Raw genomic sequence first — 12997 nt, forward strand, 5'->3', positions numbered from 1 at the left:
CCACTCATTCACTCACTCACTCACTCACTCTCCTACTCTCCCACTCATTCCCTTGCTCACATACTCACTCAGTCACTGCTTTATATCTGCTTTGAGCTTTTTGAGGTCTTTTTGATTTGATATCTGAATGGCTCAATATTCCTAATATAACAGAATTGTCAGATAGAATATTCTAATAGAATATAAGAGAATATAATGATTGTCTATAGGCTGAGATGATCTTTTTTTGCAGAAAGACAAGTGTGGATCAAAAAAACAAACAAACAAACAAAAAAACCACTGATCCCAAAGGCTCCATGATTAACTGAACTGTGATCTGTGCTGTTACACCATTGCCAACCATCTCTGCACTCTGCAGACTCACAAGCTACCACAGAAATTTGTGATTCTGTGTTCTGTGCTAGGATGGCTCAGAAACAGTGCTGCCAAGCTGCTCTGAAAGAAAATCTCTGTGTCAATGTCATGACCAGTGCCAAAAGGAAAGGAGTATGTGATTTCTACTTTTTCAGAGAGAGCCCTATAAAGTCAACACTGCCAAGGTGTGTGCATGTTTTTTTACAAGGTGTAGCATACTAGTTATATTTAAGGCTTCTCAAACATACTGTCTATAAACTGCATAAAGTGTCTTTCCTCTGTGCCATGTTTTATTTCCTCTTGCTCCAGATGTTTTGTGAGCGCTGTGTGCTTGGGCTGCTGGCTCAAAGAGAGAATCGTAACTGTGAACTGCAGATTCCTGTCACTGTTCACTTCGGGAACGTGGCACAGGCCTGCTGTGTGGAGAAAGAGCATGGCTTAATCCACCAAGGTAACAGAGTACATGAGGGAATGCCCACACTTTCTCATCATGACCTATGCATGGGAGATACTAAGACAAAGATAATTTCCTCGATGGAATCTACATGACCTGATGAACGTTTTAAAGATTACACAACTCACAATCACATCCGGTTACCTTGATTTTCTACTACTAGATATTTATCAAAAGTTTTGGCAGCAAAAAAAGAGAGAGAAAAAAAGAAACAAAATAAAAAAAAATTCTAGGTATAACAGGCAGAAATATGACCAATATTCTCATGCAACATGGAAACATATAGAATACTTGTCCAGTCAAGAAAAGTGAAAAAATTGATAAAATGCTCAGGAAACATATGTTAGGTTTGACATCTTAAGCCACTGATATTAATTTTTTTTGCCTCCAATGACTCCACTGAAATACACATTAAACTGTTTAACACCTACCAGAGTCAGTTTAGGTCAATGCTTCAATACTTTATGCCTGCAGTGTACAGTATCTGACTGATGACCTGAAAGCTTTCACCAGTAATACACATGTATTTACACTCACTCTCATCCATGTATGTCTAGGAATAATCAGTACTTATGCTTTAGTGACAATTATTAAAAAAATGCACTACTGAGATAAAAGATGACAAGCATGCCTTCGATATTCATTTTAACATTTTATATATCTATACATATAAGATTGTAAACAACCTCATTCAGATAATGTGTTGTGCTCATTCCAAGTCAACTTTGAATGAACTAATGTGGCTGTTTTAAAAAAAAATTATTATTATTATTATTATTTTTTTTCTCTTTCACACAGTGTCACCACTGCTGAATAACACTGATACCAGTAATATAGGTAATATCCAGGGCACTGACTTATGTGCAGGTAAGCATTAATCTATAATGCTAGCCTAAACCCTTTGGATTTTGTTATTATACATTAGAGAATAACATACTATAAGGCAGGGGTCGTCAGCAGGTGGGCCAAGGTCCAAATGCGGTCTAGTAAAATATTTAATCAGCGTAAACTAAGAACTAATAAAGAATACTATAGCAGAGCATCGCCAGGGAAGAAATACACACACACACACACACACACACACACATATATATATATATATATATATATATATATATATATATATATATATATATATATAAATAAAACCAGCAAAAGAGAACTGACTGAATTAATCAGCAATTGTTTCCCCTCAGATGTCAGCACATAGTTTTAACTATGGCTTGTTATGCACTTTACTTACTGTAGTTTATTAACACCCTTCAGTTATTTCCTGCATGTTAATGCAATATTACATAGGTCTAAGCTGTATAGTTCCTTGTCCTCTCTTGGTTCCAAGTCACTGGGATTTAACTCCTACTGTTTTTAATTACCTGTTATCAGACCACTGTGTCTGTTGTGCTGACCACTTGAATTTACATGCGTGCTCTCATTTTCTGAACGTCACTCTAGCAGTTACTTGTTCACATGCCACTTGCTCCACTTGTTGGTGGTATAAAGATATATTGTTTGAGAAATATAATTTGAGAGAATTGTATTCACTTTTCATAACTGATGAAGTATGTATCCTCTGACATTTATGTTTGCCTTAAAAGGGGGAACAAGATGTTCTCAGTTTTGTGTGGGTAACGGTTCTTGCGTCTGCCTGAGTGGTTTCCATCTTAAATCCAATGGCTACAGCTGTTAGGGTAAGTTTAGTACCTTGGATTTAATTCACATTTTGTATTTCCACTACAGGTGGAAAATGTTAAACATTATTTTCAGTATTGTCCATGCCATTTTGAAAGTAAAAAGGTGAAATAAAAACCAAGTATTGAGTTCAAGCAACTTGTCTCTTGCATGATTTTTGGATTATTTTTTTATAAGGTTACTACATATTTCGCCTAAGGACATGCAATTTAGCAATTTTAGAAAGAAAATTTGTATGTAAAAAAAAGATCACATGTCTTTCCCTTTTGCTGTCAGATTACAATGAGTGTCTGTCAGGAGCTCATAACTGCAAGCCAGGTGAAAGCTACATCAACACTGAGGGCTCGTACCGCTGTCAGAGTGAAACCAGCTGTGGCACAGGATATGAGCTGACTAATGTCAACACTTGCCAAGGTTAACCCGGGTTGTCCTATGTTGTCCTATATGTCCTTATTATTCTTAATGCTAAAGTGATTTGGTGCGCTCGGTTTTCAGTTATGTTTCATTTCCATTAGAAATTGATGAGTGTCTGGTAGGAACACATAACTGTGGACGTGAATTCACGTGTCAGAACACTGTTGGGTCATTTCGCTGCCATCCATGACATCAGTGTGAGCTTGGCTTCATCCAGGATGCTGTCGGAAACTGCATTGGTTAGATACTTGTCCATGTGATACACACACAAACACACATTATATATATATATATATATATATATATATATATATATATATATATATATATATATATATATATATATATATATTGTAGGGCCTCTCCCCAGGAACCGTCACCTTATCGTGGTGGAGAGGTTTGTGTGTCCCTACGGACCTGAGGGCTGTGTTTTCTGGAGCCTTGTGCTCCTGGTAGGGTCTCTCAAGGCAAAGTGGTCTCAGGGGAGGGGCCAGACTAAGAATGGTTCCAAAACCCCTCATGGAAAAGATAAAGAGAGGAGGAGTTACCCTACCTGGAGGAAGTCCGGGGCCTCCATCTGGAGCCAGGCCCAGAGGAAGGGCCCGACTGCGAAAGCCTGGTGGCTGGGTTTTGCCACGGAGCCCAGCCAGGCAAAGCCCGAAAAAGCAACGTGGCACCCCCCTCTCCATCCTATGGGCCCACCACTCATGGGGTGAACCATGGGGGTCGGGTGCGCTGCTACATGGGTGGCAGTGAAGGTCAGGGGCCTCGACGGACCACACTCGGGCGGCAGAGGCTGGCTCTGGGGACGTGGAACGTCACCTCTCTGTGGGGGAAGGAACTGGAACTCGTGCGGGAGGTGGAGCGCTACCAGCTAGATCTGGTGGGGCTTACATCTACGCACAGTCTTGGGTCTGGAACCGTACTCCTGGATAGGGGATGGACTTTATTCTACTCTGGAGTTGACCAGGGTGCGAGGAGCCAGGCGGGTGTGGGGATACTCACAAGTCCCCAGCTGAGCACTGTTACGTCGGAGTTTACACCGGTATACGAGAGGGTCGCCTCCTTACGCCTACAGGTTGTAGGGGGGAAAACTCTGACTGTTGTATGTGCATATGCACCGCACTCCAGTTCAGAGTACTCTGCCTTCTTGGAGACCCTGAACAGAGTCCTGTATGGGGCACCAGTAGGGCACTCCATAGTTCTGCTGGGGGACTTAAACGCACACGTGGGCAATGATGGAGATAACTGGAGAAGCGTGATTGGGAGGTATGGCCTCCCTGATCTCCCTGATCCCTGATCAAACACCCGAGTGGGCATTTGTTATTGGACTTTTGTGCTAGTCATGGACTGTCTATAACAAATACCATGTTCGAACATAAGGAGACTCATAAGTGTACGTGATACCAGAGCACCCTAGGCCGAAGGTCTATGATCGATTTTGTAATCGTATCATCCGATCTGAGGCCGCATGTTCTGGACACTCGGGTGCAGAGAGGGGCGGAGCTGTCAACTGATCACCATCTGGTGGTGAGTTGGATCAAGGGGTGGGGGAAGACTCTGGACAGACCTGGAAAGCCCAAATGGGTAGTGCGGGTGAACTGGGAACATCTGGAGGAGGCCCCTGTCCGTGAGATCTTCAACTCACACCTCCGGCGGAATTTTTCTGGCATCCCTATGGAGGTTGAGGCATTAAACCCGAGTGGGCAATTTTCAAAGCCTCCACTGCTGAAGCTGCAGTGGAGAGCTGTGGTCTCAAGGTCTTAGGTGCCTCAAGGGGCGGTAACCCTTGAACACCATGGTGGACACCGGTGGTCAGGGAAGCCGTCCGACTGAAGAAGGAGGCCTTCCGGGATGTGTTATCCCGGGGGACTCCGGAGGCAGTTGCAAGGTACCGACAGGCCAGAAGGGCTGCAGCTTCTGCCGTGAAAGAAGCAAAGCAGTGGGTGTGGGAGAAGTTCGGAGAGGACATAGAGAAGGACTTTCGGTCGGCACCAAGGTGTTTCTGGAACACCATCCGCCACCTCAGGAAGGGGAAACGGGGAACCATCCAAGCTGTGTACAGTAAGGATGGGACGCTGTTGACCTCAACTGAGGAAGTAATTGCACGGTGGAAGGAACACTTTGAGGAACTCCTGAATCCGACTAACACACCCTCTATGGTAGAGGCAGAGGTGGAGGCTGATGGGGGATCATCGTCAATTTCCGTGGTGGAGGTTACTGAGGTAGTCAATCAACTACACAGTAGCAAAGCCCCGGGGATTGATGAGATCCGTCCAGAAATGCTGAAAGCTCTGGGTGTGGAGGGGATGTCTTGGATGACACACCTCTTTAACATTGCGTGGAAGTCGGGGACAGTGCCCAAGGAGTGGCAGACCGGGGTGGTGGTTCCCCTGTTTAAAAAGGGGGACCAGAGAATGTGCGCCAATTATAGGGGTATCACACTTCTCAGCCTCCCTGGTAAAGTCTACTCCAAGGTGCTGGAATGGAGGGTTCGGCCAATAGTCGCACCTCGGATTGAGGAGGAACAATGTGGATTCCGTCCTGGTCGCAGAACAACGGACCAGCTCTTTACTCTCGCAAGGATCTTGGAGGGGGCCTGGGAGTATGCCCATCCAGTCTACAAGTGTTTTGTGGATCTCGAGAAGGTGTATGACCGGGTCCCCAGGGGTCTACTGTGGGAGGTGCTGAGGGAGTATGGGGTGAAGGGTTCCCTTTTTAGGGCTATCCAGTCGCTGTACACCCAAAGCGAGAGTTGTGTCCGGATGCTCGGCAAAAAGTCAGACTTGCTCCAAGTGGGGGCTGGTCTCCGCCAGGGCTGCACTTTGTCACCAATCCTGTTTGTGATATTCATGGACAGGATATCGAGGCGTAGTCGTGGTGGGGAGGGGTTGCGGTTTGGTGACCTTAGGATCTCATCGCTGCTTTTTGCAGATGATGTGGTCCTGAAGGCATCATCGGTCTGTGACCTCCAGCACTTACTGGATCGGTTTGCAGCCGAGTGCGAAGCGGCTGGGATGAGGATTAGCACCTGTAAATCTGAGGCCATGGCTCTCAGCAGGAAACCGATGGAGTGCCTACTCCAGGTAGGGAATGAGAACATAACCCAAGTGAAGGAGTTCAAGTACCTTGGGGTCTTGTTCACGAGTGAGGGGACATTGGAGCGGGAGAATCGGAGCAGCGGGAGCGGTATTGCAATCGCTTTACCGCACCGTTGTGATGAAAAGAGAGCTGAGCTGGAAGGCAAAACTCTCAATCTACCGGGCAATTTTCGTTCCTACACTCACGTATGGTCATGAAGGTTGGGTAGTGACCGAAAGAACTAGATCGCGGGTACAAGCGGCCGAAATGGGTTTTCTCAGGAGGGTGGCTGGCCTCTCTCTTAGAGATAGGGTGAGAAGCTCGGCTATCCGAGAGGAACTCAGAGTAGAGCCGCTGCTCCTTTGCGTTAAAAGGAGCCAGTTGAGGTGGTTCGGGCACCTGGTAAGGATGCCCCCAGGGCGCCTCCCTAGGGAGGTGTTCCAGGCACGTCCAGCCGGGAGGTGACCTCGGGGAAGACCCATGACTAGGTGGAGAGACTATGTTTCCACACTGGCCTGGGGACGCCTTGGGATCCCCCAGTCAGAACTGGTTAATGTGGCTCGGGAAAGGTAAGTTTGGGGTCCCTTGCTGGACCTGCTAACCCCGCAACCCGATTACGGATAAGCGGTTGAGGATGGATGGATATTGTAGGGATTTTAGCCAGTGGTGGGTGGAGCACAGACACACAGGAGGCTGTTTCAATGTTATGGGGGATTTATTTAAGATAATCGGTGAACGGGGGTGCACATGTGGGTGTGTGTGGGTTGAAGGGCGATCGGGCGGTGAGGGTCTCAGCCGTCGGCGGTTACAGCCAAGGGGGCGGGCGGAGCCGTCACTCGCGTCGGAGTCACCTGAAACCCGAAAAATCACACAACAGCGATTAGCAAACAGGCACGCGACGGCAAAACTGCATAAAACACCCCAGAAATCCGCGCACATGCTCGGGGATACTTCTCTCCTTCTGCGAGTGGAATATCGCCCTTTTATACTCTCCCCTCGCTTGCCGGATGGTGGAATTCTTCCGTACGGCGCACCATTCACGAGCCGGGGTTGTGTCGGCGGCCCCGCCCCGCCGTCTCGTGCTCTCTGGATGTCCAAAACATTTGGTGGCGCTGAAGCGGAGCTGTCTCTTCTGCGCCACTGCAGCAGTCGCGTGAGGAGCGATCTTTGTTTCCTGTGCACCGGCTACCGGCCTGGCGCCACGATATATATAATTAAGTATACCATACTATTCAGTACTATTTATAGTCAACAGTCATTCAGTGCTTGCTCTCTTTCTCAGATATAAATAAGTGCATACATGATCAGAGCCCATGCCAACCTGGTCACATATGTGTTAACACTGTGGGCTCCTACATGTGCCAGAGGTTCTCAGTGACCTGTAGACGTGGATATCACCTGAACAAAGAGGGCACACACTGCATGGGTAAGGAAATATGTGTTAGTAATTCCTATATTTCACCCATATATACTGTATTCCTATATTTCACCTTTTTACTTTCAAAATGCCATGAATAATATTAAATACATTTGCATGCTTATTAGAAAAATGTAAACATAATTGAAACAAACAATAACATCTTAAAGAATTTTTAATATGGTTTCACTTGTTTCTTTTTAAACCTATATTTTAAAGCTGTGTACAAATTAATAAAGTGTACTGGTTTCGTTGGTCAGAATTAAAGGTAACCTTTTCTCTCAAGATTTAAATACATTTAACAATACAATTAAAAAAAAAAAAATTACAATCTGACACATGACCGATTTCTTCAGATGTCTCTAATGATCTTGAGAGATTGATTTAGTCTCTGCCATATTCCCTCTATCATATATTACCTTTTTATGCACATAAAGAGGAAAAAATGTGATCTCTATGTACAGATGTTTCTATTAAAATGGATGGTGAGTGTGTATGTATCTGTGTGTGTATAATACAATTTAAAATTTAATATAATATAATATAATATCGAATATCATATAATGCCCTCTGCTGCCTGCAAGGTGAACTGCAAGTGCAATGAAATCAATTACACACTTTCCTTTTCCTCCTTTGCTTCATGGGTTCAGTTCTATTCCAGCTGGGGGACAAGCTAATTTCCAAGCCATAAAATTATGAGCAGAACCCAGAAATACAGAAACTGTTCACTCATGCTTCAGTTGATAATTTTTACCTGTATACTGTAGACATTTTAAGAACTACTGCTGTAATTATAATGAGTGTCCTGTGCTCAGCCCAGGACTCTTTTAGACAATATGCTCATACTGAATTTTCTTCCTCATGTTGTATCAGGGAGTGTTTTCTTGGGACCATCATTGACATAATATTCACACAGATGGTTTTGTTTTATGGGACATCTATTGCTAAGAAAATGAATGTCAAATGAAATGTCTTTCTCACATTTCTACCAGATGTAGATGAGTGCACCAGACCACACAGTGCCTGTCAGGGCCATGACTGTGTGAACCTTCTGGGCTCCTTCCGCTGCGACTGTCGTTCTGGATTTATGTTTAATAGCAACAGCAAAACCTGTGAGGGTAAGGCCAGCTTTTCCTCCCTGACACTCTGCCTTATATATGGTGTAAATATCTACATGGACTAAATAATTTTTACTTACTCCTCTTAGACAATAACGAATGCAACAGCTATCCTAGGCACCTTTGTGCTCATAAATGTAACAACACTCCTGGATCGTACCAGTGCAGCTGTCATCCGGGGTTCAAGCTGGCTAATGATGGCAAGAACTGTGAAGGTGGGTCTGTAATTAACCAGCGTTGTCGATGTTGGTAAAATTTACAGTGTTGGTGTGCACTGAATTTGATCCCTCCTTTAGATGTGAATGAATGCGAGAAAATCCCATGCAGCCAGGAGTGTGTGAATGTCTATGGCTCCTAACAGTGTTATTGTCACCGTGGTTACCAGCTCAACAACATGGATGGAAATAACCGTGAAGGTATATACGTTTTAGGAATGTTACCTGGAAATCCATATAAAACTCAAAAAACTGTTCATTAGCTGCAAATAAAGTAGCAATTAGTAATTTTAGAGCCCTCTGCTGCCAATTTCTTTCAATTATTCTTTTCTAGATATTGATGAATGTGCTTTTACTTCTGGAGGGAAAGTTTGCTTGCATCATTGTGTGAACACACCTGGTAGCTATGAATGCACCTGCCCTCCAACAGGCTATACATTCTCCCCCAGTGGGGGAGCACCTGCCTGGTTAAAGATTTTTTAAAAATCACACGGTGCCTCTCATTATTGTATTTTGCAGTTGATGGATATGTTTTCCTATGGATATGTAATATATCATTCTGCAAGAGAGCAGACTGAATACAGATCTATACCAACTAACAAGTTTAAAATTATGAAGGTGTGTAATTGGAAATGGTGTAATCTTGAGATGGCAATAACTTGTGTGCAGACATTGATGAGTGTGCAACAGGAACGCACAACTGTTCTGCCACGCAGACCTGCTTCAATATCTTGGGTGGATTTCGCTGCCTGTCATTTGAGTGTCCACCCAAATACCGGGGTGCAGCAGAGAAGTGAGTATCTTACACTTCTATTGTAATGGAAATTCAGATCAGTGAGAAAGTAAAACAACAACAAATAAATAAAATAAAAATAATAATGAAAAAATATTGTGCATAAATTAGTAGCTGAAGGTATGGTATTGATAATCAGTCACTGCATTGGTATATTACTAAAATAATACATTTATGTGTAGATTTCACCTGCTTTAAAAAAAAAAAAAAAGAAAAAGAAAAAGAAATTAGGGACCCTGTTTATAGCATGGACATGGAAAATACTTTTCTGATTGGTTGACAGGCATGTGACTTTGACAAAGGAAAAAGAATGTTTTCAATGTGATATCTAGTTAATCTAGCAAAAAATGGATGCAAAGTTACTAATATAGTAAGGATTAATTTTATTGCGCTATTTTCAAGCTACTTCTTGTGCTACCTTTCCAGTCGTTGTGAACGCTTGCCTTGTGAGCAGAATAGCGAGTGCCAGTCCCTGCCACCTAAGAATCTCCTTCTACAATCTCACATTTCCCATCAACATCCCCATACCTGCTGCCGTTTTCCGTATGGGACGGTCCAGTTCTGTACCTGGGGACGATATCCAGATCTTTATCATGGATGGTGATGCAGAAAGATTTTTCAGCATCCAGAAAACAGCCACTGGTGGAGTGGTGTCTGTGCATATACCACTGCAAGAACCCCGGGACTTTCTGCTCACTATGGAAATCAGACTGATTCGATACAGCATCACCAGCATTTCCGTGGCTAAGATTGCTGTGTTTGTTATTAATGACCAGCCCATTTAGCCCATTGTGCCAAAAAGCTGGCCAAAACCTTAATGCTGCTTCACCTACTGTGCCTTATTCTTTTTACAAGTGTAGCCATGGGAGTTGGTGTCAGCCTTCATTTGTATGATCAAATCACACATTTTAACATAACCATGGTTCTACAACAGTTTCTTGGAACGTGGAATTTTCCTGCGTGCTCGTTTCCTAGCTGGCTACTAATATCCTAATGACCATGACCCCATATGTGTTTCCTTTATAAAGTCCATGGTACATCACACTAATCCTCTGGCCTTTCTCATCAACACAAGTGACCTGGAGGTCCTTCATTTTATAGTAGAACCATGGTTACATATACATTCTACTATTCTGTTTTTCCATGATCCGGACTTCCAGGACAATTTCCTTCTAGAACTAGTTGAGACCATATGATGCATCTCTGGAGAGCGCTTACAATAAGTGTAAGGACTTAAAACAGTGCTTACAATAAGTGCTGATTTATTTTTCTATGGAAAATGATGAACACTCAAAGCATCAACATTACTCCTTCTTGAGGATACCAGTCACTCAAGTCTGATTTGTGAATAAGAATTATTTCAGTGCTGCTTTTGAGGATAAAAGTTACTCAAGTACTGATACTGTACCTTTTTACTAAGAGTAAACTCAACCTATCACTACTGTACTCTATTGAGGAGGAGAGTTATTGAGGGTCAGATACTGTTCCTGATTAGGGTGAGAGTCCCTCAAACTCACCAATGAACACATGGATTGTGATGACAATATTTTGTCTAGAGAATCAGGTAAAGGTGGATGGTACGTTCCCTGTCAGTGCTTCCAAGTTGTCCACCCCTTAGTGCTGCCAAGAAAGTTCTCATAGCGCAATCGCATTCGAGACGGTACTTTTACTTACTTTAATTCCTTTACCAGGTGGCCCGCATGACATGTTTGCTTTCTAGTCCCAATGCATGCTAACTGATAGCCCATATTTATAGCCCTTTTGCTGACTCACCTGACCATACTGATGCCCAATAACAATGCTTTATATATTTTGTTGGTTGCACAAAGTGCCTAGCACCAAATCCAGGCCCCACTGTGGGACCATTGCTTTGCATGGGGACTGGAGACCTTACACACCTTTTGAAAGAATGTCTATACTAGTCAAGATTTGGCCAGTTGTGTACAAACACATCCTGGCCCAAAACTATACATGTTACAAATTAGCTGAAAAAATTACATAGAGTTCAATCTCTATACACCAGATACACTCTTTGATTATAATGGCCTGAATGAAACTAGGCAGTGCTCTGAGACAGAAAATGTGCATCCACCCATTTCCATTGCTTGCTTGCCAAATTCTACATTGATTTTTGTGATTTGTGATTTTGTGCACAGTGTGGACACTGTGTTGTCTTCTTATAACATTAGTAAGGGAACTGGTCTCTCTACTGACAGGATTGATTTCAGCTCTGTTTGCCTCAACTATAGCAGCCATTATGTGTGCACTTATCAAAGATTCCTTGCATTCTGAAATGCATATAAAAGCTCCTTCATAAAACAGGTGCACTGTGGAATAGTCTAGCGTCTAGCCACTTACTTGGGCTTATATACCAAAAAATTGGTCAGGCATTTGATCCAATGTATCAGGTTAAGAATCGAGCTTTGTTTTGCCCTGGTAGCCTTTCAGTACATAACTACTGCTGTATCACACTCTGACCTTCAGAATGTTCCACTGATGGGCTAACAAGCACTCTCCAAGGTGGTCCTCAAGCTTAGAGAATGAGATGTGGCCATTGAAAGTACATCAGTATCTGTCTCTACATACAAGCCTTCTGTACTGCATTTCATTGCCACTAAAAGCTTGTGCTCATGCCCACAGCCATCATGCCAGTAAGGGCCCTCATTCTTTCCTTTCCATGGGACTGAGCAGCCGAACACTTTGTAGGCTGCTGTTCTTCCTTTGTTCGCAACACAGAGGAGTGGGCCTTTCATTCACATTGGTTGCCCACTTCACGCTGCACTGTACTCCTGCAGCATGGGGGAGGTTGCTCAACAGTTTTTCCATAGCCTGCAAAGCACCCCAGAATTGGCATTATTAATCTGCATTTGCAGCACTACAATGCTGCACACCAACACAAACAACAGACCGCATGTCTGCTTTCTGATTCAGTGGCGAATATCGATTAAATCAGTACTGAATCGCAGTATACACAATGCACTCTTCTTGATTGTGTAGATTTTACATAACACTTTTATGCAATCTTTTGTTCAAAGTATTTTTGAGCGCTTCTTATTTTATTCAATCAATTTCTTCGGCTCTTCAGAAAAAGAGCTTGGGAAAGTGGATGAGAGTGATTTAGCAAGAGCCCCTTATACTGTACAGGCTACATATCAAAGGTCATGGTCACAAGACCCCCTTGATATTAGAACTCGGCTAGGAAATAAGCACACAGGAAACTCCACTAGTTCCAGATGAAAACCGCCCTGACAGTCCAGCATGTAAGGAAGTAGAGCCACACGTTTATGCTGATAAGACTACACTTAAACTTAAACAAATACCTGGTATTTATTACATTTAGTAAATGCAATCACAATCTGAAGATTATATGTATTATTTCAGTGATGGTGTCATATTTATACTGCATATGCACTGACTTAATAGACCTTCTGTTTTACATCAGTATTTCCTAGAAGGAATAGG

At 43.3% G+C, this 12997-nt stretch overlaps 1 protein-coding gene across 1 annotated transcript; it reads left to right on the forward strand.

Annotated features, from left to right (window-relative positions):
* Positions 1–405: 405 nt before the first annotated feature.
* On the forward strand, positions 406–10424 carry LOC108279595 (fibulin-1). Its single transcript, XM_053688120.1, is given in 13 exon segments — positions 406–486; positions 664–805; positions 2404–2496; positions 2774–2911; positions 3013–3150; positions 7275–7418; positions 8402–8527; positions 8617–8742; positions 8824–8943; positions 9077–9190; positions 9391–9535; positions 9962–10013; positions 10015–10424. Coding segments are annotated over 13 exon segments (1725 nt in total). The 3' UTR covers positions 10321–10424.
* Positions 10425–12997: the final 2573 nt, after the last annotated feature.

This window comes from Ictalurus punctatus, chromosome 19 (assembly GCF_001660625.3).
Source record: "Ictalurus punctatus breed USDA103 chromosome 19, Coco_2.0, whole genome shotgun sequence".
Classification (NCBI taxonomy): Eukaryota; Metazoa; Chordata; class Actinopteri; order Siluriformes; family Ictaluridae; genus Ictalurus; species Ictalurus punctatus.